The sequence below is a fragment of the Panthera tigris genome, chromosome C2 (assembly GCF_018350195.1).
Source record: "Panthera tigris isolate Pti1 chromosome C2, P.tigris_Pti1_mat1.1, whole genome shotgun sequence".
Lineage (NCBI taxonomy): Eukaryota > Metazoa > Chordata > Mammalia > Carnivora > Felidae > Panthera > Panthera tigris.
Window position 1 is genome coordinate 93,091,110 of NC_056668.1, and position 27,162 is coordinate 93,118,271.

Below are 27,162 nucleotides of genomic sequence, written 5' to 3' on the forward strand. Positions count from 1 at the left end.
GATCTCATTCATTTTTTATGGCTGAATAATATTGAAGCACATGTGTGTGTGTGTGTGTGTGTGTGTGTGTGTGTGTGTGTATAACCATGATATATATGTGTCATTGGACACATGGGTTGCTTCTATATCTTGGTTCATGTAAACAATGCTGCAATAAATATAGGGGTACATATATCTTTTTGAATTAGTGTTTTTCTCTGGGTATGTAACCTGTAGTGAAATCACTGGGTCATATGGTAGTTATATTTTTAATTTTTTGAGGAACTTCCCTACTGGTTTCCACAGTGGTTGCACCAATTTACATTCCCACAAACCATGCATGAGGGCTTCTTTTTCTTCATAACCTCATCAACACTTGCTATTTCATGTCTTTTTGATACTAGCCGTTCTGACTGTTGCAAGGTGACATTGATGGTTTTGATTTGTATTTCCATGATGATTAGTAATAGTGATCTTTTCAAGTGCCTATTGGCCATCTGTATGTCTTCTCTGGAAAAATGTCCATTTCAATCCTCTCTTATTTTTCATTGTATTTTTTTTCTGTTTGTTGAGTTGCAGACATCCTTTACATATTTTGTATATTAACCTTTTATCAGATGTATCATTTGCAAATATCTTCTCCTACTCAATAAATTGACTTTTCATTATTTTGTTTGCAAAACCCTTTTATTGTGGTGTAGTTCCAATAGTTTATTTTTGTTTTGGTTTCTCTTGCCTCAGGAGACATGTCCATAAATACGCTGTTAAGGTCCAAGTCCAACAGATTATTGTCTATGTCGTCTCTTAAGATTGTTAATGGCTTCAGAACTCACATTTAGGTCTTTAAACCATTTTGAGTTTATCTCTGTGTATGGTGTAAGAAAATGGTCCAGCTTCATTCTTTTGCATATACCTGTCCAGTTTTCCCAACTCCATTTGTAAAAAAGACTGTCTTTTCCTCATTGTATACTCTTGCCTTATTTGTTGTAGATTAATTGACCATATAATCATGGGTTTATTTCTGCATTCTCTATCCTGTTGCAGTGATCTATGTATCTGTTTTTCTGCCAGTACCAGACTCTTTTGATTACTACAGCATTGTAGTCTATCTTGAAATAGGGGATTGTGATATCTTCAGTTTTGCTCCTTTTCAAGATTGTTCTGGCCATTTGAGGTCTTTTGCGGTTCCATATAGATGTTAGGATCATTGGTTCCAGTTCTTTGAAAAATGTTATTGGTATTTTGATAGGGACTGCGTTGAACTTGTAGATTGCTCTGGATACTATGGACACTTTAACAATATTAATCCTCCCAGTCTATGAACAGGGAATATCTTTCCATTTGTTTGTGTCTTCTTCAATTCCTTTCATCAATGTCTTGGTTTTTGGAATCCAGATCTTTTACCTCCTTGAAATATGGTCATCAGATTGGCATGTTTCATTTAAGGTGGTTTTATGCCTTTTCATACTTTAACAGCTCATTTCTGTTTAGTGTTGGGTTTCCATTGTCTGCATGTGCCACAGTTCATTTACTTACTGGAGGACATCTTGGTTGCTTCTAAGTTTTGGCAATTATGAATACAGCGGGTATAAATACTTGTGTGTATGTTTTTGTCGGGACATAAGTTCCCAATTCATTTGGGAAAACGAATACTTAGTTTTTAAATCCAATACATAAACCCCTCAGATCCTTACTGAAATGAAGTAGAACACATAATACCCCATCTGATTCTTTATTTCATGACTCACCATGTGGAGAGTTGTAGTCTGAGTGGTTTTGAGGAGGTAAATAATGTGATGGGAAAAGGAGAAATAGACCAAGTTCAGACTAAAGCTGAGATAAAATTTTTTTCCAATTTTTCATCGCAACACACACCGTCCCAGAAGTCCACAGCGAAAGTGATCTCACTGTTAGCATCGCAATAAAACTTATAATAATAATAATGTTTTCTACATGACAGCAAAGAGCTTAAGGTGCTCAAAATAATTATATTCTCATTCATTACACAGAAGGCCAAAATGCTTGTAAACACATGGATATTAGCAAACATTTCCATATAGATTTCAGTGCAAATCCATAGCCTCTCTTCCAGCTAGGAGTATGTTAAAATATAGAGGAGCTTACACTTTTAGACAAATGATATGAAATAACTGCACATAGAAGGAAGATACTTATTTTTGCCATAGTTGATCCATAATTACATTAGTTTTATTTCCTAACTTCAACCCTGACGCATCTTATTTTCCTTCCTTTATCTCTTTGCCCCTTAGATCTTTACTCAAATTTATTCTGACTCTGTTATATATATCTATGTCACCTGTCTTAAATCTCTTTCGGTGTAAGGCAGGGCAAAACGTATTAGAGAATGAATCATGTAATCAAGGAAGTTCAAACCTCCTTACGCTCTCTGAAGACTGCTTATACATTCTTCTTCTCTTTTTTATAAACTAAAACTCTCCTTAGAAAAACTTATTTCTAATTTTTTGTTTGAATTCCCTTATATGCCCCTGGTTAAAAATTCTAACATTGATTGTAATCTAATTTCAAACTTAGAAATTGTAGTATCAGTTGACTAAAAATTACTTTATATGGCAGAAATAGGACTATACCTAAAAAGCTATTTAAAGGCCTCTTAAACTTTGGGTTTCTTTTATATACTTGCTTACACTTTAATGACTAAGAATAACACATGATAAATACATGAAACTTGGAAAATATAGAAAAGAATAAAAGACAAAATTAGAAGAATAACACTTTACTCAGAGAAATTATTATTCACTTTTTACTATACCTTACTATTCCTCTTTTTAATGCTATAATTCACTCATAAATAACACAGGGGGAAACGCTGATGCCAACGTCTGGTCCGACCTACATGTCCTTGGCCCCAAAAGAGTCCAGTCTTCCGTACACAATCAAACATACTCAACTTCTGTCTTTTTCATTCACAAACACATTCTCACACACACCTAGATAAGGTCTGGTAAAAGGAAGGAGTATATTTAATGAGTGCTATAATCACTTCTGATCTTGTCTTTTATAGCTGCTCATGCCTTCACATATTTATATTTGTTAACTCACCTGGCTTTTTCAAAACAACACCTTACTGTGTTTCAGTTCAGTCAGCTTTCTCTACGTGACTGTATACAGAGCCTTGTTTTTAACTCCTTTGGCATCAAAATAAGTTGTTTCTAAATCTTGGCTAAAAACTTCATTTAAAGCACATATACATTCCTCCCCAAATTAACTGATCTACAGCCACAAGACTAATCTACAAAAACAAAAACAAAACCACACACACACACACACACACACACACACACACACACACACACAAACATGTCCTTTTGAGCAGATGTCTCCTATGTAGCAACCTTATTTCTTCCACCTCATTCTTGGGATAGGAGTACTTTATTCAGGATGCAAAGGTGGCATTAAACAAGAATTGAGGCCTGAAACCAAGAAATAGATTACTGTTCCGCAATGATAAATTTCACTACAGAGCCAAGGAATAACGTCTGGTTTTATAAAGTATTATACTGTTCAGATTTAAACCAGCCCTCAACTTCTTAGAAAGACTGTTTTCCTATGGATCTCCTCCCCGCCTGTCTCCTTGCAGTGAACCAAGTTCAGATACTTGTTACCGAGAGTACGTAGAACGTCACATGGCCCCTGTGACCAACACGTATTTCTGCCGTAAAGTAGTAATAAAAGAGAGGATCCAATATTCTGCTGATCAGAGAAGGTCTAACCAGTCATTCCTAGTAGGAAGACCAACCACCGTGAAATGACACTGTTATGTAAAAGACGTTTCTTTTAGGATGTCCAGGTGTCCATGGTTTTATGCTTTATGGCAAACATCTTTGCACGTTACCTTGCAAATCTGCATCGTTCGACTTTGGACTGCTTCTTGCTCGCCGCTCTGTCTTCTTGATTCCTGGCCCACCACCACTGCCGCCTCCACTGCCTCCACCACCCCCGGCGCTGTGGCCCTTCCCGTAGCCGTTGTACACAGTTGTGCAGTTGCTTTTGTAGATAGAAGAAGGAGGACTGTTGAGGCGGTTCTGGCGGTCAATCTGGCGGTCTTTCAGTTTTTTGTGTGGAGGCTTGCTGTACTGGTCTTCCCGGGTGATGTAGCTTGACATTCCATAGAGTGGTATAATTTCTGAAATGGAGGGTTATGACAAATGCACGCTCAGTCTACAGTTTCGATAATAAATTCTAACAGGTCAAATAACCTGAGTCCTGAATGATGAAGTTTAAAATATTACCACAGTAAATACCTTTAAAATTATATATGTACAAATAAAATACATGCTTAAAATATTCCCAATTTGGGGCACTTGGGTGGCTCAGACATATCTGACTCTTGCTTTCGGCTCAAGTCATGAGCTCATAGTTCTTGAGTTTGAGCCCTGTGTCGTGCTCTGCATTGACAGTGCACAGCTTGATTGGGCTTCTCTCCCTCTCCCCACCTCCCCCTCCCCTCTTTCTCTCTCTTTCTCTCTCTCAAAAATGCATATATAAACTTAAAAGAATAAATGAAGTAAAATAAAAATAAAATATTCCCACTCATTTCTGACCAACCAAGGAATAATCATTAAAAACCATACAATGTGTTAATGAATGTTCCAGAAATTATGGAAAATGCTGAAGAAGACAAGGTTGCTGTTCATAAAGAGTTCATAATCTAGCTGAATTTATAAAAAATTTCATTCTGTTTCGTCAAAATCACTGTCAAAATGTTTTTAGTTGTAGCATACCAAAAAAAAAAAGTCAGAAAAAAACCCAAAATACCCCCATAAACATGTCCTTAGAATCAAGACACTTAAAAATATACTCATCATTATAGACAAAATAGCATTTCTACTCGAAAGAGTGTAACAACCAGAATCTAAAGAGTTATTTGTGGCATCTAAAAGAGCCAACATTTGGGGCACCTGGGTGGCTCAGTCAGTCAAGCGTCCAACTTTCAGCTCAGATCATGATCTCACAGTTTATGAGTTTGAGGCCCCGAGTCAGGCTCTGTGCTGACAGCTTGAAGCCTGGAGCCTGCTTCCGATTCTGTGTCTCCCTCTCTCTCTGCTCCTCCCCTGCTCATGCTCTGTCTCTTTCTCAAAAATAATAAACGTTTAAAAAACCATTTTTTTAAATACATAAAAAATAAAAGAGCCAACATTTGACTAAAACTTACTAACACGATGAGATGAAAAATTTCCACTAAAAATACTCAGAGCTCAAAGAATCAGGGGAAACGTTTAAGGAGAAATAGTAGTGGTAAATACAGGCCATCTCTGCAGCCTGGTGCCACACATAGTAGGCTGTGGTCTCAAACTTCTATTCTGGAGTAATCAAGAGGCAAAACAAACGGAGTAGAAAATGTCACCTGGCTTCACTATGTGTATTTTTGTAGGTGGCTCAAAAAAAGAATGGGAGTCTGCAAAATAATTTCATGATCTTAGGAGAAAACATTTTAAGTTAAAAATGTTAAATCGATTAAAAATTAAATTTAGGCCATCAATAAAAATGACAATATATACCACAGAGATTGGTTCCTTAAATGTTTACAATAGAAAAGGGCCCCATAGCCACAGAATGACCAAATAAATTAGCATCCAAACTGAATACTTCTGAGAGTGGAAAGGTAGCATTTTTTTTTTTTTTTAAGTTTTATTTATTCTGAGAGAAAAAGAGAGTGTACGCATGCATGCACAGGGGAGGGACAGAGAGACAAGGAGAAAGAATCCCAGAGATTGAACTCACAAACTGTGTGATCATGACCTGAGTTGAAACCGAGAGTCAGATACCCAAGGGGCTGAGCCACCCAGGCGCCCCTGGCATTCCTAATCATGTCTCCGGACAAGAGACTGAAACCAGGACTATCCTAAGCATACCAGGAATGTACCGTCACCCTACATAACACCCAACTGATGTTTCGAGTGTTCAATGGCAAGGCTTCGCTCTTCATTTTTTTTCTGTTCCCATAGCTTAAGAAAGATCTTTAAAAAGCAAATCTTTGCAAGATAATTAATTTGCACTAGAGAATGTGAAAAAAAAAAAAAAAAACAAATAGAACCCTATGCCCAAATAAATTATATCCAACTATACAAAAAGGATGGTAAATGTTTTTTAACTATCACAATGCATCACACTTGAGATTTAAGATATTAACCATGGACACTAACAAAACAATCTTTTAAAGCACACTGAAGACTTTACTCCTATGGTTTAGGAAATTAAATGTTTAAGTTGCTTTTAGATATGCACATTGAAAAGGAAGGTAAGGGAATATATAAATCGCTTTATATCTATAAAGCAAAGGGATTTTGTTTTTTGCTTTCTTTAATATGAAATCAATGAGGCATTTGCATTTGTATGTTATCGTTATAGGTTATCATAATGAAATTAAACCAAAATACCCTATGAAGTGAAAGCACAATTTTTTTTAAGTTAATTTCATTTTGAGAGAGAGAGAGAGAGAGAGAGAGAGAGAGAGAGAGAGAGAGAACATGAGAGGGGGAGGGGCACAAAGAGAGAGAGACAGAGATACAGAGAGACAGAACCCAAAGCAGGCTCCAGGATCCCAGCTGTCAACACAGAGCCAGCCTGACAAGTGACTCAAACTCATGAACCGGGAGATCATGACCTAAGCAGGAGTCAGACGCTCAACCAACTGAGCCACCTAGGCGCCACCCCCTCTTTTTTTTCCTGAAGCCTAGACACAATTTTTTTTCTTAATTCTAATGACCATTTAAATCAAACTATTATCTAAAATTCCAGAGGACATCATTTACAAAACAGTAACTATGTGGCTTCCTAGTAACCCACTGCTGACACAAGGCAGGGCACACAAGTCTTCACCAAGCGATCAGTCACCAAGGCTCCTGGTCGTTAAGCTCAGAGCGAATCAGAAAACTCTGACAATGCTCAAATACTTAATGTACATTGTGTCAAAGCACGGAATACTTTTTCTGTTTTTTTAAAATGACAATTCACTTAATTTGGGGGGATTTTATCCAAATGTTTTCATGGCATCTCCTCACTAATCTGATGTTTTGGGGTGTGATGTCTGTGGGCAGGATACAAAGTTACAGATGCTATCACCTCTCCACACCCCACTTACGATAGCACTTGATTCCTGCGAATTATACTAAATTTCTTTCTACTAAAACAAACAAAAAAACCTAAAACAACAACAAAATGCAATTCTATCCCTAAGTTAGAGGACAGTCTGCTTTTTATTAATAAATTTTTTTTCATTGATATATACATATATAATTGATGAGAGAAAGTCAGGGGATAACTTACTCTCAAACTCAATAGCATAACAGCAATTCTCATATTTGAACCAATGTAAAAATATATTTGAAGTAATAAAAGGCTTCAATTCCTAGAAGAAAATCACTTTGCAAAGTCTTAGACATTTAAGTCTGATTTTTACCCTCACTTACCTGGTTTCTTAGTATCCACTTTGATAGAAAAAGGCTTTAGACTAAACCAACACCAATGCGAAAACTACAAAGACATAATGTGTGAGACTCCCTCATTTCAAGGTGAGTATCTGGCTAACAACCAGTGAAAGTGTGGCCACGCAAATGGTTACTCTTCACGTAAAAACAGGCTGCAGGAGGACCACACGGAGGAGATTCTGAGTTCTACCAAGATTGCAACCTAGAGCATCCAGGAATCAGAAAGATTACTGAGACCTCAGAGTCTTCTATCGTTGGAAATTGGGCACAAAACACTTAACTTCTCTTCTACTTCTAGACCATTTCTACTTCTAGAAATAATGCAGTTCCATCTAAGGGCACTGTCACTTAAAAATATGTAAACGGAACACAGGAACATATGACAGATCACTTATTTCTTACTAAACTAAGATGTGGCTACCCCACTCCCTGCTTTTTGTGGGGTGGGTGGATGGGGGCAGAATTTTGGAAAATATAAAGAGCTGTCCCCCACAAAGTAATCTTTTCAAGACACGCTTCGGGACAAAGGGAGCTAGGAGTTTCCCATGAGCTTTCTACAGCAGGTGGATCCTCTCCTACTGTGCTCCTTGCAGAAGAAACAAAGGGCTGGCTCTCTGGTTCTCCTAAGCTACTTCTGTGTTGTAACCAGTTTCAACAGCTCCCGATGCCAGCAGCAATCTACTCACCTTGCTCGCCGTATATTGTAGGGGGAATATGATGCTGAGGGAAAAACTGAGGCGGCATATCTCCAGGTCCGGTAACAGGTGGGTAGTAAGCCGTGTGTGAGTTATGAATAAAATGGGGGTGGTGAGTCAGGTAGGGGGGTAGGTGATGGGTTGGAGACATGGCCGAGGGGTAGCTTGGGGGGTAACACTCAGGAGACTGGGGTGTGACCACCACCCGGCGGACTCCAGTATTGTCTTCAATCACCTAGAGAAAACAGCAGAAAGAAAGAGTTTCGTGTGTATTATCAGCAAACATCCTGTGAATATATACAGTATTTAATTATTTCCCTGAATTTAATTTTCTCTCCTCATGAGGGAAAAAAAAAAAAATTAGTGCATGTTGAATTCTGCTTCTCTAATTCAACCAGCTAAATGAGTTTTAGAAACAGTAACATTTGACAATGAAAATGTATGAAAGTAAACTTTTCATCAACCACGTGATTCTGATTACACAAAACTCTTCGGAGAGATCAACAGCTTGATCATAAATCCTGTTTGTCTCATAACATTTTCCAAGAAGACACGAAGACTTCTGAAGACTTCACCGAAGACAGTAAATTTAATTTGTGATTAAGTTGATGTGAGGAATGACTTTGAATGTAATTAATGGCTCAGTGGTTTTCCAGAAAGAAGAGATTTCTGAGTAACAAATGTGCTTCACAGGGCACAGCTTTCCAGATTGGCCTGATGGCACTGGACTCATTACGGCTTTAGCACGACCATTCCATTTGTACAAGGGCAGAACATTAACTTCAGAGGCCCTAAGAGTACCAAAGTTTCATTTAGTCTGGGACACCAAGGACACTGATGAAATGGGGGGATTCCAAACAGTAAAAAACTTGAACAATACCAAAATCAAGATGGACACCTGTGCTCCCAAGACATCCTGACAACGTAATGGGTGTGGTGAAGGCAGATACTATGACGGGGACCTGCCATGAGCAGAGTGAGCCCATCAACACTCTGTCCATACTTTCTCCAAAGCCTTCCAAGTTCCCCCAAGGCAGGTGGCTAAGGCTGTTCAATGACAATGTTAACCGCCTGTTTGGCCAACTCCATGCTACCTGCTGTAAAGTGTTTAAAAGGAAACACTTTTGTTGAGATGCAAGCTAAGAAATAACCCAACAGATACTATAATCAAGCGGGAAAGCTGAGGAGTACAGAGAAAAGCACAGGGAAAGGCAGGATCAGGGGGCTTCGGGGACCTGAAAGAATTAGTACTATTGTGACAGCGGACAGAAAGGCCCTTGGGTCAGGGCCATGCAAGGAAGGGGACTTTCAGGGCCAAAGAGACTAGCTGCTCTAATCAAGTATTTAAGACAATCAGGCACACACTGGTAGGATGTTTGCTAAATACATACATACATACATACATACATACATACATACATACACACACATACATACATACACTGAAAATTAAACTTGTATTTTGGAATGGATTTCTCATTATACCTCAGGAGGCTGATTACAGGCCAAAATAAAATGACTTAAATCATGTCTAAAACATTCTAATAAAAAAAATTTACAGTGAAAGCTTTGTTTTTTTAAAACACTGCTTGATACAAAATGGCAAGTTTAGGGGCGCCTGGGTGGCTCAGTTGGATAAGCATCCCACTTCGGCTCAGGTCATGATCTCACGGTTTGTGGGTTCGAGCCCTGCATCGGGCTCTGTGCTGACAGCTGAGAGCCTGGATCCTGCTTCTGATTCTGTGTAACCCTACCACCCCCCTCTCTGCCCCTCTCCCACTCGTACTCTGTCTCTCTCTCTCTCTCTCAAAAATAAACAAACATTAAAAAAAAATTTTTTTAAATGGCAAGTTTATCAACATTAGTCTGTACTTGGGTGTATAAGATAGGTCTCATTTGAATTAATGGCCATTAGTCTTCATGTTAAGAAAACAAAAATCTTTATGTTTATTAATGAACTAATTAATGTAATAGTTTCAGAATTAACGGTCATGTTAACAGTTCATTAAGAAAACAATATTAACTCCTTAAAATTAAGATTCTGAGTCATCCTCAGATATGGGTTTTTATGTATTTTTTTAAATAAATGTAACCTCTTCTGGGTTCTGGCAAGCTAATTACATTAACCTCATTTATGAAGGCATGGCTGTCGATTTACAGGTAGATGTGAAATGATGCTTAAAACTGTGACATTGGAAATTGTAACACACATGTTAACATCTTCTGTATTATCTAAAATAACATTGGTAACACACTTTGTACAATTTTTGTACAAGTACAGATTTTTCCTTCTATCTGATATAAACATGCATTATTCTATAGTATCTTCTTTCTCCCCCACTCTGCCACTGGCTATTAAGACAAAAGTAAGGCATACTCCAGATGTTCCTCTTTCACAGAACCTTTATTCAATCCTGTGCTAGACACCGGAAGGTTCAAAGAAGCAAAGTATTTGTTTTCTTGAAACTTGCAACATTCATTATTTTCATTATTGTAATACTCCCAGTAGTCAACCAGCCCCACAGACTCAACCGAGGTAGTAAAACCAGGAACAGGGTCCTCACTTAATATGAAGAACAGTGGGCTTGTAAACAGGAGCAGTTACAGTGAAAAGAAATTATTTTCATTTTATCATGATTTTTGACTTGTTAAAATAAAGCATTAAAGAGTTGAACAAGAAGCACTAACAAAGATAAGAGTAAGAATTCTAGTAGGGGAAAAAAACCAAAAATACAAGACAACTAAAAGATGATCATTTTAGCACCATATTTTGTAAGAATAAGTATCACCACTAATTCAAAAAATTAGTAAATCTGATGTATAAATTACCCTTCACAAAACAAACAAACAAAAAATACGTTTCTAGTTAGAAAACCAAGTAGCCTTTCGAAACCACAAATTGCCTGCATGTATGAAAATCGTTTCACAGCCCCATTTTTAATTATCTTAAATTATTCTGTGGGATTAGTAAAAGACATCTATTTACATGTATATGAGTAATGGGACGCTTTCAGAAACCTGATCCCTTACCTAAAGTCAAGGCCTACCTCACCATTAAAAATATTTTCAAGAAATGAAATATTAATTCTGAAATAATCAGAAACACAAGTCAAAGTAAAAACTATATGGTGAATATTTTGTTCATTGTTCTTCTGTAACACAAATTGCAATGCATTTAATTAACAAATTTAGTCTGGAGAAGGAAATTCTGCCTATGTTCCCCCAGAGAGTGAGAAAGTCCAAGGAGCAATAACAATGCACAAAATAATAAACAACTGAGGAAATGGTGGTAATACCATTCTTTGTTTAAAAATTAGGTTCATAAAGAAATATAACTAGAGAAGAATTCAGATATTAGGAAGAGTTCAGTCCTAAAACCCTGAGACAATAAAATGCGCCTTCACAAGTGACAATCAAACGGACAGATTCATTTGCTTTTATAGTGAATGAAATTGTGACATTGTCCTGACACAGACAAATCCCCTGTATTCAATTCAACCATCATTTCCTAACACATACTAAGAGCTAAGCACTGGATGTTCAAAAGTGAAGAAAAAAATGGTAGGATTCATGTCTACAGTCTAAGAATAATATAAAGAGAAAAATTACACTAAGTCCCATAAGTGCTATTCAGAAATCAGAACACACTACTGCTTTTTCCAAAGTCACAAATTTTCAAACATCACTCAACTCTTTAAAAAGTCTAGTATTCTTCATCTAGATTTTTTTTTTCCTAGCTCTGTGACTCAACAGAGTAGTCACTTACATATCTTTTCCCGAGAAGCACAGACCCTTAGAAAAGATCATTGTGCTAGTTTCTCTATGGGCTGAATTGTGCACTCCCTCCCTTTCACCGATTTGTACACTGAAGTCCTAACTCCCCAGGAGCTTGGCATGTGACTCTCTGGAGACAGGGACTTTAAAGAGGTAATTCAGGTAAAATGAGGTCCTATGGGCTGGCCCTAATCCAATATGACTGATACTGCTGTAAGAGGAGCAAATTAGGACAAACACGCAGAGAGAAAACCATGTGAGGACACCGAAGGAAGATGGTCACCTACAAGCCAAGGAGGGAAACCTTAGAAGAAACCAAACTTGTAAGCCTCCAGAACGGTGAGGAAATAATTCCTGTTGTCTAAGCAACCCAGTCTGGGTGGTCTGTTATGGCAGCCCCAGCAAATAAACACACCACCTATCAGAGCCTGACAGCAAATATGAGCTGGTTGGATTCTCAACCGCGTCATTTATTCTGCTCGATAGACATTCACCGAGAAACTTCTACGTGCCTAGTATTCTTGCTAACCTGTGGCCTAGACACAAGGATGAGAGGCTAGAGAACAAGGTGTTCACAACAGGGAGAACCTTTGTCCTACTTGCACAAGTGTTTTTAAAAGTATGACCGAGGGAATCATTAACACAGAATGATACAGTGTGGAGGCAAGGGCAAGAGCGGGGGGGGGGGGGGGGGGGTGCCGGGGGCAGCCTGCGGAGGGAGAAGAGAAAGAAACCCACAGCCCAGTGCCTCGGTCTGCCAGCTCCCTGACATGGATTGTCTCATTTCACTTCCTTCACTCCTGCAGAATTAGATATGAGCATCCCTGCCGCACACGAGGAAACCAAGGCACAGCAAGATTAAAATGTAGAACCGGTTCGGCTGCAGAACCAGATTCTCACTCGGATCTGTACTCCAAAGTTTTCATTATGTGGAGAACTATACAGAAGTTAGGAATGCTGAGAAACAAAGATGTAGATAATGAACTGCAGCAAACAGAACAGTTGGGTTATTAAGAGATGTGAAAAGACTCAAGACAAACCAGCATATACTGTATTGACTACTTGCTGCTCTAATACCCTCTATCTGAAATAAGGCAACGCATGTTAAGGTCCTGGAACAGTAACGGGTACATAACAGAAAACTGCTACCTAGCCATTACTACTATTAATCCTCCCACCAACCCTGGGAGGCATATCCAGTTATTCCCACGTTAGAGATTAAGAGGAGGAGGAAGCTCAGGAAAGGGTCAGCCAACCAGCCTAAGGTCAGAGAGCTAAGGGGGAAGAAAGGGACTGATTTTGAGTCACAGGCTCAAAATGGGTCTCGTGATAACACTTACATTGTGAGGGTCTTTTCTCATAGCTAACAGAGAAAGAAGGTAAGTCCCCCTTACTGAAAGAAAATGCTCCACGGGAAATTTTTGTTAACGCCTCAGTTTCTACAACCCTCTCCCTTCTACTTCTGGGTTGCAAGCAACAACACTCAAGAGCTTACGTGGTAAGAAACAAAAGAAAAAATTTCAAAGGCTGTTCCAGGTGGCCAAGGATGATCCAGGAAGCAGGCAGAGTGGACGGCCCGCGGACACACATGAACCCACATGCATGCAGGCCGGGTGTGAGGCCGGGCAGCCAGTCTGCTGCAGTGGCCAGAGCACTAAGCTGACCACACACAGAAAACTAGGACCCAACAATTTTGTGAAACTCAGGCTCCAAACCAATTCCTAACTGCTGCCGACATACCTGAAGTGGGCTCCCAGGCCATTCCACGAAGTCTCAGCTCAAAGAAGTCTCAGCTAAAACTAAGCACGCAAGCAGTGAACAAGGAGAAGAAAAGTCCAAATAGTACACTACACTTGCATGGCAAGAGGAATGAGCAGGCAAACAGTCTAGGCTTCTCCCAACCAGACCGGGGTCTACCCGCCCACCAGCACCTCTGTCCTGTAGCATAGGTTGTATACAGATCTGTCTCTTGCGCCCAACTGTAAATCCCCCAAGGACGCCTAGGCACACAGGAGGTTTTCAATAAATGTTGGCTGAGAAGAGAAGAGAGGGGAGGGGAGGGGAGGGGAGGGGAGGGGAGGGGAGGGGAGGGGAGGGAAGGGGAGAGAATGAAGGGAAGGAGCGGGGGAGGGGGAAGGAAGCGAAGGGAAAAGAGAAGAAGAAAAGAGAAGGAGGAAAGAGAAGGAAAGAGAAGGAAAGAGAAGGAAAGAGAAGGATTTCTCTTAGACTTGAGGTCTAGCAGGACTTATTTACATATCCACTATCAAATTTTCCCCTTAATTCACGTAAATATGACATCCTACTCTAAAATCTCAGTTAATCTAAACCCAGTTAATTCCCCACTTGTCATTCCTGAACCTCTTATTCTGAATAAATGTGATTTTTACCAAAAGAAAGGCACAAAAAAAATGACACATTTCCAATATAAGTTCTACTTTCATTGCAAATGCAGCTGAGGAATTTTATTCATCACCAACCAGGAGTACAAAAGTGTTACTTTTGTTCTCACGTTTCCTTCTTGCACTAACCCCTCACTCTGCATTTTCTAATATAGTGAACAACATAAAAGAGGAGAAAAGCAGGTCTGTTCTTCATGGAAGACAAGAGACCTGAAACCTAATGACCAACCCTTCCCTAGCCCATCCCCTTCTTGCTACCCTGGTGGAAACTACCCCCTTCATCACCCAAGTGCCATTAGAAGAAAGTGAAAACTGGAATAAAGGAACATGCAAAGAGTAACTGAGCACAGAGTTATAGCAGCAAGGTGTTGTTCTATTTTATAGATGAAGTTAAGTTACTGGACTTAAAAATGGTGGCAGGATCGAACGTATTGCCCAAATCTCCTGACTTACTTTTTCCTGTCTTTTCAAATTTAAAGATTACAACTGTGGTTGAAAACACCAAACCCTACTTCTCATTTTCCCTTCTCCTATCTGTAATGGCTAACACTGATGAAATGTTATTTGCTCCTTCCAACATTCCATCATCATTGTACTTTAGACAATAAACCCTCCACGTTTAGCACCAGATCCTTTTGACATACAACACTCTTGGTTTTGTAGCCAAAAGGAAAAATGAATTACTGGTGATGTTTCTAGGTTTCTAAAAACCCTTTCAATAACGTCTTAAGATTGTTCTGCAGTATAGTTATAGATTGATAATAAATATTCTCCCCTGAATCAAGAAAAGTTCTAATTATTTTTCTCAAACAGTTCTTGTCAATGGTAAGTAAACAACCAATTTCATCTGCTTTACCAAGAACCAAAGGTTTTAAGAAATAAGGGTGATTCATGAATAAACAAAAACTCCCATTTTTACCTATACACTCAGTTGTATCTATAAATCTTAGTTTTCCATTGGTGCTTGCTTATTTATTTATTTATTTATTTATTTATTTATTTAGAGCACACTTGAGCAGGGCAGGGACAGAGAGAGAGCGACAGAGAGAATCTCAAGCAGGCTCTGTGCTGTCAGTGCAGAGCCCCATGTGGGGCTCGATTCCATGAACCATAAGACCACAACCTGAGCCAAAATCAAGAGTCAGACACTTAACTGACTGAACCACGCAGGCGCCCCAGCGCTTAATTTTTAACCCACATGGCCAACTCCATGCAACAGCTAGGTATAGGCTAAGCCGGAAATGGTTAGATCCAGATACAAATCTGAGGTTGCTATATAGGGGATCACAAGCTGAAGGCATTATGTGGCATTTGTCCTTTTCTGGACATGAATCTTGCACACAGGCTTGCTCCAGAGGTGATCAGCATAAGAAGATACTGGCATAAATAGTAACTGCCCTTCTGCTGGTTTTCAGTATGCCAACACCTTTATACACACAGGAACAGGCCAGGCTACTCACACTTACGTAAATCTTTAATCTCGAAAAAACGCCACTGAGGCACATACATGTAAGTAAAACCAACTTTCAGTTCTTTACTAAACACACCTAACTCTATCTGGGTTAACTACCCAGTGATTTGTAACTAAACCCCTGAGAGCTGGAGAGGATGATGGAAACAGGTATGTCGTCCATAGTATCTCTTTAACCCATCACCTTCAGTAAAGCCTGTAATTGCTGTAGTTGAGGGGACACTGGTAGTAAATTAAGACCTTTCAGGTTTTATAAAAAGGATGCCCAACAAGCTGTGAGAAACATCTTAGGAGCTGCAGGACCAAGTCCAGCTCTATCTTACCACACTCACTGCCCCACCCGAGGATCCCACAGGGATAGAGAGGTCCTTGCTTAGAAAGAGCTGAAATCTCAAGATACTGCTCATGGCCAAGACGCCTCTTCTCCACGCAGAAATAAAGCCCTGGGCACTGATGCTAAAGGCAAAATGGCAAAGTGATCGGTTTGGTGTAACAATTAAAGGTGACAGTAACAACTCCTGTGATCTGTGTATCATTTAATAGCTTGTAAAGTCCTCGGCACAGAACTTAACTATTCTGGCAACATCACAGTCCTAAATTCAAGGTGAAGTACCTCTAGGAGCAATTAAGTAACTTAACCTATGGGGGGGGGGGGTCAAGGTTCATACCCAAGTACTATAGAAATGCTGTGCCTTTTCTATCATATTTTATTGTATGTCACCAACCTAAATACGAAAAAGAAACCACATCTGAAGATCAAAAATCAACTCTAATCTTCCCCAATATCTGTAAGCATATAAGCACACTAGAGAAGTGAAAATAATTATATCACAGAATTTCAATCAGTAAAATGGACCAAATGAGTATTTCACACTAAATGGAAATGCTAATTTAAGGAACAGAATATTTGTCAGAAGACAAACAGTAAGTAGAGATCTGATGGTGTTATCTGTGCCAAACCGAGATGATTTTAATATATTAATAAAGATGTCACTACAGGAATCTGTAGGTAGTCACTGTTTTTTTCAGCCCAGGCCATCTCCATGGATCTGCATGGAAGAGAGAGCCAATCACATCTCTCCACTCCCGTGTCTCAGACACACTCATGCCCATGGACACATAGGAGGATTATTCTAGAGTGTATCTTTGAATTTTGTGTATTACGTTTACAAATGCATCACCAATCCACCATTGGGTTCTACAGCACGAGGATTAAGAATCTGGGATGATACTCAGATCATATTTATCACAGAGCAAAAGAACTATATTATTAATGTAAATCTAAGTTAATAAACCAGATGGATTTCAGAGTGTGCAGGAATATAAAATCCACCTAACCTTAATAAGCTTCTGTACCCAAGAAGTGGAGCAAAGGTGTTTTATCAAAAACAGTTGTTACGTATGACAAATGTGGGCTACTAACTTAGAAATACAAATAATTGTCCAATGAAGTTAAATATAATGTGCATAATTTAATCCTTATTAATGATTCAGAAGTCATTTCTACATGTGACACTGTCTCAATATTAGTGTTATGAAAATCAGGGCATCTGCCTGGCTCAATCTGTAAGGTATGTGACTCTTAATCTCAGAGTTGTGAGTTTGAGCCCCATGTTGGGTATGGAGATTACATAAAAATAAAATCTTTTGGGGCGCCTGGGTGGCTCAGTCGGCTAAGCATCTGATTCTTGATTTTGGCTCAGGTCATCTCACACTTCGTTGAGATTGAGCCCAGCCTGTGTCAGGGTGATGGCCTGGTGCCTGCGTGAGGATTCTCTCTCTCCCTCTCTGCCCCTCCCCCACACATTTGCACAAGAACATGCACTCTCTCAAATAAACATTAAAACTAAATATACTTAAAAAAAAATACAAATACTATCTTAAAAAGAGAAAGAAAAATCAACTATCATTTTTCTATAGAAGTAACACATAGTATTCTAGTCAGCATTTTAGTCAATAGAATGCTAAATACCAAAGGAGTAGGTCACACCATTTTGGTAATGATTGCTTATGGAAACTTAGCTACATTCTCACTTGGGTCTCCTTTTTAAGGAATAATATGAACAGTAGAGGTGAATCATCTAATTTAGATCAGAAAAGAACCTCAGAGATCCTCAAACATTTTCCTTGCCCCTCCCCCTCTACAAAATAAAAATGATGCCAGCCAGCCAAAGTTTGAAAAATGCCTCTTATGTGCTAGACCACCTTTCGAGGAACTAGAGACCCAGGGATGCACAGGCTGTGCAGGAAGGCCAACAATCACCAAGTAAGAAAGCAAGTGGAAGGCCCAAATAAATAAAACTATTCCTAAAATCACACAGGGGGTTAGACGCAGAGCCCGCTCATGCTCATGTTTCCTCCTGTTAAACCCTGTGCTCTGCAATGCCACAATGTCAGGATCTCAGAAACAAAGGACAGAAATCCAAAAGAAAAGGCAGAACAGGGAGACAAAGAGAAGGCTCAGAAAGAGGAAACTCGCACAATGCTTTGAGGGAGGGTACGTCTTTGGCACATTAATTTACCACTGCCAACCCTGTCAGTAATTGATTCCTCAGACAAAATAAGCCATAAAATGAAAAACAAAGTGGCTGTAAATCTGTTGATAATGGAATTAAAACAGAACGGACATATAAGTCCTCTGCTCTTTTCCACAGAAGCTCCCAGTCGCCATGCACGCACTCTGTTCATTGTGGAACATTTTCCTAACTTCCGATTTTAAAGTCTTTTTTTTTTTTTACCATTTATTTATTTTTGAGAAAGAGAGAGCGAGCGAGCAGGGGAGGGGCAGAGACGGAGGCACAGGATCCAAAGCAGGCTCCAGGCTGTCAGCACAGAGTCTGACATGGGGCTCGAACTCACAAAGCGTGAGATCATGACCTGAGCCAAAGTCGGATGCTTAACCCACTGAGCCACCCAGGTGCCCCTAAAGGATTTAAAGTTTTGAAAGAGCTTCCAATTCTCTTATGACTGGCCACCACATGGGTCTGATTCTCAGTCTATCAGGGCACAGGGCAATCCTCTATTCTTGCTGTTCATCATTTTCACAAGGTTGAAGGTGCAACCCTGCATTGGTTTAGTCCCAGGTTATAACTACCAAAGGCAAGCAGTTGAGGCTAATGTTTATAGCTCTCAGCTAGCTTGGCTGAGCAAAATGAGAAAAAGCATTCCATGTCTTCCACCTACCAGACCCCATTATTTCTTCACAGGGGCTCTGATTTGTGGCCAACTCTTAAAACAATCCCCATTGGAGAATGACCAACCAAAATGTACATGTATTTTCAATAGATTTCTTGCCTCTCCCTGGTCAAGGGAAATGGAATATATACAATTTCAACAGGTATTGAACCCATTAACTAATCCCCAAAACAATGAAATGAGGGAAGGCATGTACTTGTGGTATAACAACAAAAACATTTATTTTGACCACTATTAGAAGTTTTTAAGTCACATCAGTTAATCTGGAAAAGAGTGGTTTCCCAAATGACAGAACATTAACTTGGATGTTTCACATTTTCTTTTCATATGCTTAAATCTTCTGGTCTACATGAAGTCTTTCCCGTAACAGTTGAAAAATGTTTTATAAATTACTATGGAAGCATGGAAAATAAAACGCAAGGCATCTGCTTAAGAAATTTTTACATATTGGGAGGCCTAGGTGGCTCAGTAGGTTAAGCACTCAACTTTGGTTCAGGTCATGATCTCACGGCTCATCAGTTGGAGCCCCGCGTCAGACTCTGTGCAGACAACTTGGAGCCTGGAGCCTGCTTTGGATTTTGGGTCTCCCTCTCTCTCTGCCCCTCCCCCACTCACACTCTGGCTCTCTCTCTCAAAAATAAATGTTAAAAATTTTTTTTAAAAAAAGAAATTTTTACATATAAATTATTCGTAAGTTAATGATGAAGTTAAAAAATCTGAGAAAAACCACAGCCACGGCCAGTATACAATGCAAGGAAAAATTTGCTTCATACTGCGCAGTCTCAGTATGCATTTAGGAAGGCAAAGTCTGCCAAACTTTCACTGAAATTGTTCTAACAGTCTTCATCATAATATCATCTATCATTTACTGAATGCCCAATGTGGGCTACAGGCCTCATGTAACATTTCTCTGAATTCTTACCTCTACCCCATCAGGTAGGTATTCACATATGTGGCGAAAAAATTTGTCGAAGTTACACAGAAAGTAGCTGTGGTGAAATATGGTGGAATTTGAAAGCAGGCCCCTTCAAGTACTGTCCGTATTCTTCCCAGCTGTAGTATTCACCCTAACACCCCCAGTTTCAGCCCTAATCACATTCATAATTGTTTTTATATAAAGGAAATAATGGTGATGAGTGTGATAAGACTAAATTCCCTCTTATCTAAGTCTACTTTCTTACAGTTGAAACAAAACTTAGCCTCTATTTTCTCTTAGGTTGAAAAGCTCAGGTTACTTTTTCCTCAGACGTCCCCTAGCCTCTCACCAAAAAGTAAAGCACAAAACACGCACACGCTCTAAGACATGAAAGCCTGCAATATCAGAGATTATTGGGTTGAGATGACAAGATTCCACTGCCCTCCTATCCCACCCTAAGTCCACACTATCTTTAGGTCCGTGGGTTCAGTCCTTCTCAACCCACAACAGCCTAGATTGTGTGTTGACCGCACCCAGAGCTGCCTTCAACACGAAATGTTTGTCTTTCGATAAGATGATCTGTGCATTGCTGACATTTGTATTTTAGCAATTTCATCAACTTATCCTGAAAGCACTTTCAGCTATCAAATTCTGTAAGGAAGGCTATAATCCAGAATTTCTCCACCGACTCAGATTAGAGTTACTGACGTAACATCTTTAATCACCACCCCCTTCGATTTTCTTCCAATGATGGACTACCTCACAGGTGAGTAGCTGGTGTTTTAGCCCTGGAGATGCACGAGTAGGCACACCACACACCCGCACTCACGCTGGCAGAAAGCAACGTAACGTAAAGCAAATATATACACCAAGGCAGGATGATGCTGACTCTGAAATCACAACACAGAGGGAAATAGGTCGGTGAGCTCCGAAATGCTTAGGGTGCAATCAATCCTCCTTCTACTCAGGGCCTCAGCTTCCTTCCATGTCAAATTAAGATGGCGAAAGCTAGAGACGTAAAGAAAGCATTTGGCAGGCTAGTTCCTACCATACACAGTAGTTACTAGCACCATTGCGACCCACAGCAATGCAGGCTGGCCCATCTTCCCCAGCTGCCCCATTGTTTATCGATAAATAATTAGTAGCAGTCACTACCTTCCCCCTCTCCCCTCTCTTTTATAAGAGCTTTGTTGAGATATAATTTATATACCATGAAATCCATCTTTTTACAGTGTCTGATATAGACACTTTAACCGAACGACCAGCACCTCGGTTTAAGTTCCAGGACGGTTCTGTTACCCCCCAAAAAAAGGAGCAGTCACTCCTCCCCGCCCCCGGCAAAAGCCCCTCTATTTTCAGCGTCCATGGGTTTGCCTGTTCCAGACATTATAAATAAGTGGAATGATACCGTATATGGCTTTTGTGTCTGGCTTCTTTCACCTTGGTGTAATATTTTCAACGTTCATCCACATTTTGGCATTTATCAGTGGCTTCTTTCGGCTGAATGATATTCCATTGTATGCATATACCCCATCAAGTTTATCCATTCATAAAGCCGATGGACATCTGGGTTGTTTCCCTATAGGGGCTATTAGGAATTACCCTGCTATGAACATTCACCTCAGAGTTTCTGCGTTAACACGGGTCTTATTCCTCCTGGGCACATGCCTAGGAGTGGAATAGCTGAGTCATACGGTAACTCTATATTAAACTGTTTTAGGAAATGCCAAATTGTTTTCCAAAGCGGCTGTACCATTTTACATCACCACATGCAGTATATAACGGTTCCAACTGTTTCCCATCCTTGCCAACACTTGCTATTATCTATCTTTTTAACTACAGCCATCCTAGTACGAGTGGAGTATATTTCATTGTGGTTTTGATTTGCATTTCCCTGATGGTTAACAATTTTCAGCACCTTGGCAGCTCTTTCTGCCCACGGGTCCTGGCCCCATGCTTTAATAAAACCACCTTTTTGCACCAGAAAAGAAACAAACAAACAAGTAAAAAAACAACATTCAGCATCTTTTCACGTGCTAATTGGCAATGTATACAACTTCTTCATAGAAATGTCTATTCTGATCCTTTGCCCATTTTTAAATTGGGTCGTTTTTTTATTCTTCAGTTGTATCTAGAATATATAAAGAATCTTACAAGTCCCTTCTGAAATATATGATTTGCATATATTTTCTCCCCTTCTAAGTTCCTTTTTCATTTTGTGGATGGTGTCCTTTGGAACACAAAAAGTTGTAATTTGGATGAAATGCAATGTATCTGTTTGTTTTTTTTTCTTTTGCTGCTTGTGCCTTTACTGTCAAATCTAAGAATTGATTGCCTAACCCAAGGTTATGAAATGTTCCTCCTAGAGTTATTCAGTCTTAGCTCTTAACACTTAGGTCTATAACCCACTTTGAATTAATTTTTGTATATGCTATGAGGTAGAGGTCCAACTTCAGTCTTCTGCATTTGGATATCCAGTCCCAGCACATGTGTTGAAGAGACCATTCTTTCCTCTTCTGCACTGTCTTGGCATTCCTCTCACTCTTAAGTCCACATTCAGAGAATTTCATTCTTGTAGATACACATCCCTTTGATCTTGCTAATTTTCCAACTGCCAGGTATTTTATTACTCTACTTGAACCTCTAAATCTTTGAAGCAAATCTATGCTACATTTACTTTACTTCAGCTTGGCCAGTCACTTACATTTAAAAACATTTATCAAGTACCTACTATCGGGTACCAGACAGTATTCTAGATTCTCAAATATAACCCCAACGAGGCACTAAGAGTTCTTGAGGATGGCTATAAAATTATACTGTATTTCATGATGGAGAGGGCGGCAAAGCACCAAAGATGCTGAAAAACAGAACCGCCATTTCTGTGTTGGAGGTTTTTGAAAAGTCACACTGGGGAGGGCTATTTGAATGAGAAGGATGACTGAACTGTCAGACCAAGAAAGTCTCTAGAGTATTCTAAGAGAGAAATAATGGGTACAAAAGTATGTAGTTGAGAGAAGACCTGTGATGTATCCAAGGGACAGAAGTTTAAGGTGGTAGCAATGTAGGCCAACAGGAAAAGGTGGCCCTCAAAAGGAGAGCAAAGCTAACTATTCAAGATCCATCCTCTATACTAGAGAACCTGAACTCTGCTTCTATGTGATGTACACCCAACTCTAGATCTGAACGAGGGAGCCATATGTATTTGAGGAAAAGAACTGTGGGGATACAGTGCAGAGGTGATGCACATAGGGACAGACCAGTATTGGGCACTTCTCAAATATGTCCAGCCAGGAGAATTTGTGTGTGTGTGTGTGTGTGTGTGTGTGTGTGTGTGTGTGTGTGTGAGAGAGAGAGAGAGAGAGAGAGAGAGAGAGAGATTCTTTCCACAACTACATGACAAAATGTACTTTGCTCCTTAGATTTCTTGGTGATGACAAGTCTCTTAAGACATTTTACTCTTGGTTCCACCTTCCCCATTTCCTTGAAGGATATGTGCTGTGTGCTTTAAAAAGATGTTGTATACACATTCTACCAATGCAGAATTTCATTGGTAGAAATGTCAGTTTTCTTCCATATGAACAATTGGTTTTAGGGGCGCCTGGGTGGCTCAGTCGGTTAAGCATCCGACTTCGGCTCAGGTCATGATCTCACGGTCCGTGAGTTCGAGCCCCATGTCGGGCTCTGTGCTGCCAGCTCAGAGCCTGGAGCCTGCTTCAGATTCTGTGTGTCTCCCCCTCTTTCTACCCACCCCCCCCCCCCCCCCGGCTCACACTCTGTGTCTCTCTGTCTTGCAATAATAAATGTTAAAGAAAAAAAAAAATTAATGAAAAGAAAAGCAATTGGTTTTACTCAGACAGACTTCACTGCCAGGTATCAGTAGTATACTTAACGCTGGGACTCTCTTCTGATTCAGGAGCCCAGTCTAAATGAAACTGAACACATGCCTTACAGACTGCTTTTTTCTCTTTTCTCAACTGAGCATCCAAATTATTCCATTTCTACTATCCTTCCAATATCCTCTAGCATTTTCTGCCCTAATTCTCAGTTGAGAAAGTATCGCACTACGTTTCTATCATCAGTTTTATGAAAGCGAGTTTACAGTTCTGCTATTAATCCCTTTACCCGGATTCTCTATAGACGTTTTCAGGGAATCAGAAATATACCACGGGCTAAAATTTTTCTGTTTTTCCTAGGACTCCCAAACAAACGTTTTGTAGTGAGTGCAATCACAGGAACACCACTAGCAAGGAAAAGCACACTGGAGCTTCTCTGCCCTAGAATGTCCCAACTTTTAACTGCCATTCCTTAAATGGACCTTTAGTGTGTGAAAGGAGGTGTTATTTCTGCTGTCACAATTGTGAGAACTGTACACGGTTCAATGGAATGAAACACTTCCTCAAAATAAATGAGGAGACATAATGGAATTCTACATTCCTGTTCTTTTCTGTTAATTGACTGGTGACGTGAACGTGATCCATCATCGCGTGTCCTGGCTGGAGGGGCCTGCTCTGCACCCTTTCTCCTTCTACTGATTCTTATTTACAAAGACTTGGGTAAAACAAGTCATTTAATTGCAACAGTGGGGAAACTGGCCGACATTTTGACTATTCAAAAAAAAAAAAAAAAAAAAGATGTCAAATTGGCTCATGTAAAAGTAGGGATGGAAAAAATGAAATTATAGTGGCTGCACTATGGCTGAGACAGTGAAGAAATGGCTAAGTTTTAACATCAGAGAAGGATAAATCTTTGATTCCTGCCTGCACTTTAGCAATTTTCCTATGTAACTGCCAATTTTTTTCACCCTAACAAAATCATTAAAAACTGAAAATTACAGATTTTAAACCACTTTAAAAGCAGACAGAGGAAGAATAGAAAGGGACAAAATCCAGAATATAATCCAAAAAATGTTAATGCAATGATTCTCTTCCATGGGTAGTAAAATTATAAATATTTTCTTTTCTATTCTCTCCTGTCTTTTCTGTTTTTTTGTTTTTGTTTTTTTTGTTTTTTTTTTTTTTCCTAAGGAGCACAGAATGCTCTCGTAAGCACACAAAGAAAGAACAAAATGGGCAGAGAGAAAAATAGTCAATTCGGCATCTGGAAAGGAAGCTGTACCGGGAGAGAAGGGATGTGCTCATCCTGCAGTGAGCACGGGACAAAACGAAAGTTTGTACAGACATCCACGTTCCAGGCACCCTGAGCGTCGTAAACTTTGTCTGGTTTCTCCTTTAGCATTTATCCTGACTTCTTCTCTAATCCTTCCCATGTACCTCTGAAACCGCTATCGCTTTTTAAATTGCTATTGCTATTTTACTAAGAAAAATTATATCTCAGAGAAATGTTAAGTCCAACAGCAGCCAAGTTCTCCTCTCATCATACTCAACAATTCACCAAGCCCAGGTGAAGACACATTGCAGAGAAATGAGACTCCAATCATAGAGGGGCAGACCCTATTTGCTTTAACAATGTCTCCTTTGGTATTTTTACTAATTAAACCTATCTACCAATTCTTTCTTTCCAGCAAATTGTGGTACAGACAGAAGGAAATCTCTCCGGCATAATCAGGTGTCAACGCACCTTGGCTGAGGACAGCCTAGGCGCCCTACTGTGTTTCTCTCTCTCTGGCTCCCCGACCACTTAAGAGGCAAGACTTGGGAAGGACTATGTGGTGCTACAAAAATGATGGCAACTCTAGGATTACCCTAACGAAATTACTTTTGAGGTAAGTTAAGTTGTAGCATATATTCTCTTGAAACAACGACAGTGCCCATAATGAGCGGAGAAGTCCATCCAATGGTTACCTGTGAGATGTAACCTGGAGGCACATGGATGGGGGGAATGGATCCATTAGGTGACATCATGGGAACTTCAGCAGGTCCTATAAGAGACAAGAGTAAGATATCAAGAGTTGAAGAAACACACATTATTCAAAATGATATTGGTGTTTTAAAAATATTATCAAAACTGAAGAGAATTAATTACTTGGACTAATTTTGAGGAAAAAAAATAGATCCTACTGTAAAAGTAGGCATTATCAGGAACACTCCTGTCAAATTTACCTGGATCATTTCAAAGTAAAGCATTCAGTTAACAAGACATTATTTCCAAAATATTAAATTCAATAAACGTTAACCACATGTCTACGGAAAACAAAGAGTAGCAGTTACTGAAGTCAGTTACCTAAGACATAGTTTGAGTTAATATTTAATTACAAAGAAACTGATCATCATAAGGTTAAAATCAACTTCTAACACCCTTCCAATGATCCTGTGATTAAATGATTTCCCTAGAAGTGCAAGAAGCTCACGGTCACTGGTTTTTAGTTTGGTAGCTGGCTGCCCTATTTAGCAACCCACCGCCCAAATGTCCGTCCGAAGCTCTGTTTCTAGTCTGAGATGCGACTTCCTGGCTCCAAGTGCCTTGTGTTGTTTATTTGCTTTCTCCTAAAGTGTGTTGTGCTGCGGGCAATTAAAATTGTTTGGCTGTAACAAAAACCAAGAGAAAGACAACACTTTTCTTGGCAAAAGAAGACAGAGCCCACTACCCAGTGCTACATTTACACTGGAAGCATAATGCACCTTTCACCTCCGAGTACAATCCAGGGTTATAAATACTTTGCAGGGGAGGCCAGTGCAGGGTGTGTGGAGGGACAAGGATACTGGGTGCCTATCAGCAGGTCTGCAAGTACAGGGTAAAAACTAGGAGCAAGGCAGAAAAGATGCTAATCTTCACGTAAAGCTCCATATGACTAGAGCATTCACTCCAGCTCCATGGACAACATACCAAGCAACTAAACTATGTGATAAGTTCTGAACACATACAAAACCACAGCAGTAACGCACATGCTGACACACTGGCAAATCAATGAAAGCGAAAGACAACGACGACATGAGAGTAGATAATTGCATGACCCCATTCCATTTTTAAGTGCGACTTAAACTAATCCAACCACCAGCCACTGAAGGCACTTTCCAAATCATCTTCCAAATCCATCGTTCTCTTCAGCCTCAGCATTTTGGCCCCAGCCATCAAGGCATTTAGACATTTACTAAATTTTTATTTGACTCACTTAAAAAAACACATCGGCAAGTATTTCAGCCTTAGCCTGAGCACTGTCTGTGAAACCCAAGGGTTAATGCACTCAAGCTTTATAAGCAGGTGTTAAAAGCATGGCCTCTGACTGGTTTCAGTCCCTAGCTCACTATTCACACTGGGTGTGTGACCTTAGACAATTCATTTAGACTTTCTGAGTCTCACTTCTCAA

The 27,162-nt window shown here is 39.7% G+C and overlaps 1 protein-coding gene across 10 annotated transcripts in view; it reads right to left on the reverse strand.

Moving 5' to 3' along the window:
- Positions 1–27,162, reverse strand: part of FNDC3B (fibronectin type III domain containing 3B) — a 434,559-nt gene that overhangs the window by 170,297 nt on the left and 237,100 nt on the right. For all 10 annotated transcript variants that reach the window (XR_006222068.1, XM_042998607.1, XM_042998606.1 and 7 more), the window contains 3 exons: positions 25,700–25,776; positions 8,135–8,378; positions 3,854–4,144 (listed from right to left, as the gene is read on the reverse strand). Coding sequence is in view for 9 of the 10 variants with exons in the window: in XM_042998607.1 (XP_042854541.1) it covers positions 3,854–4,144; positions 8,135–8,378; positions 25,700–25,776 (612 nt within the window). In the remaining variant the exon portion in view is untranslated. The remainder of the gene's footprint in view (positions 1–3,853; positions 4,145–8,134; positions 8,379–25,699; positions 25,777–27,162) is intronic.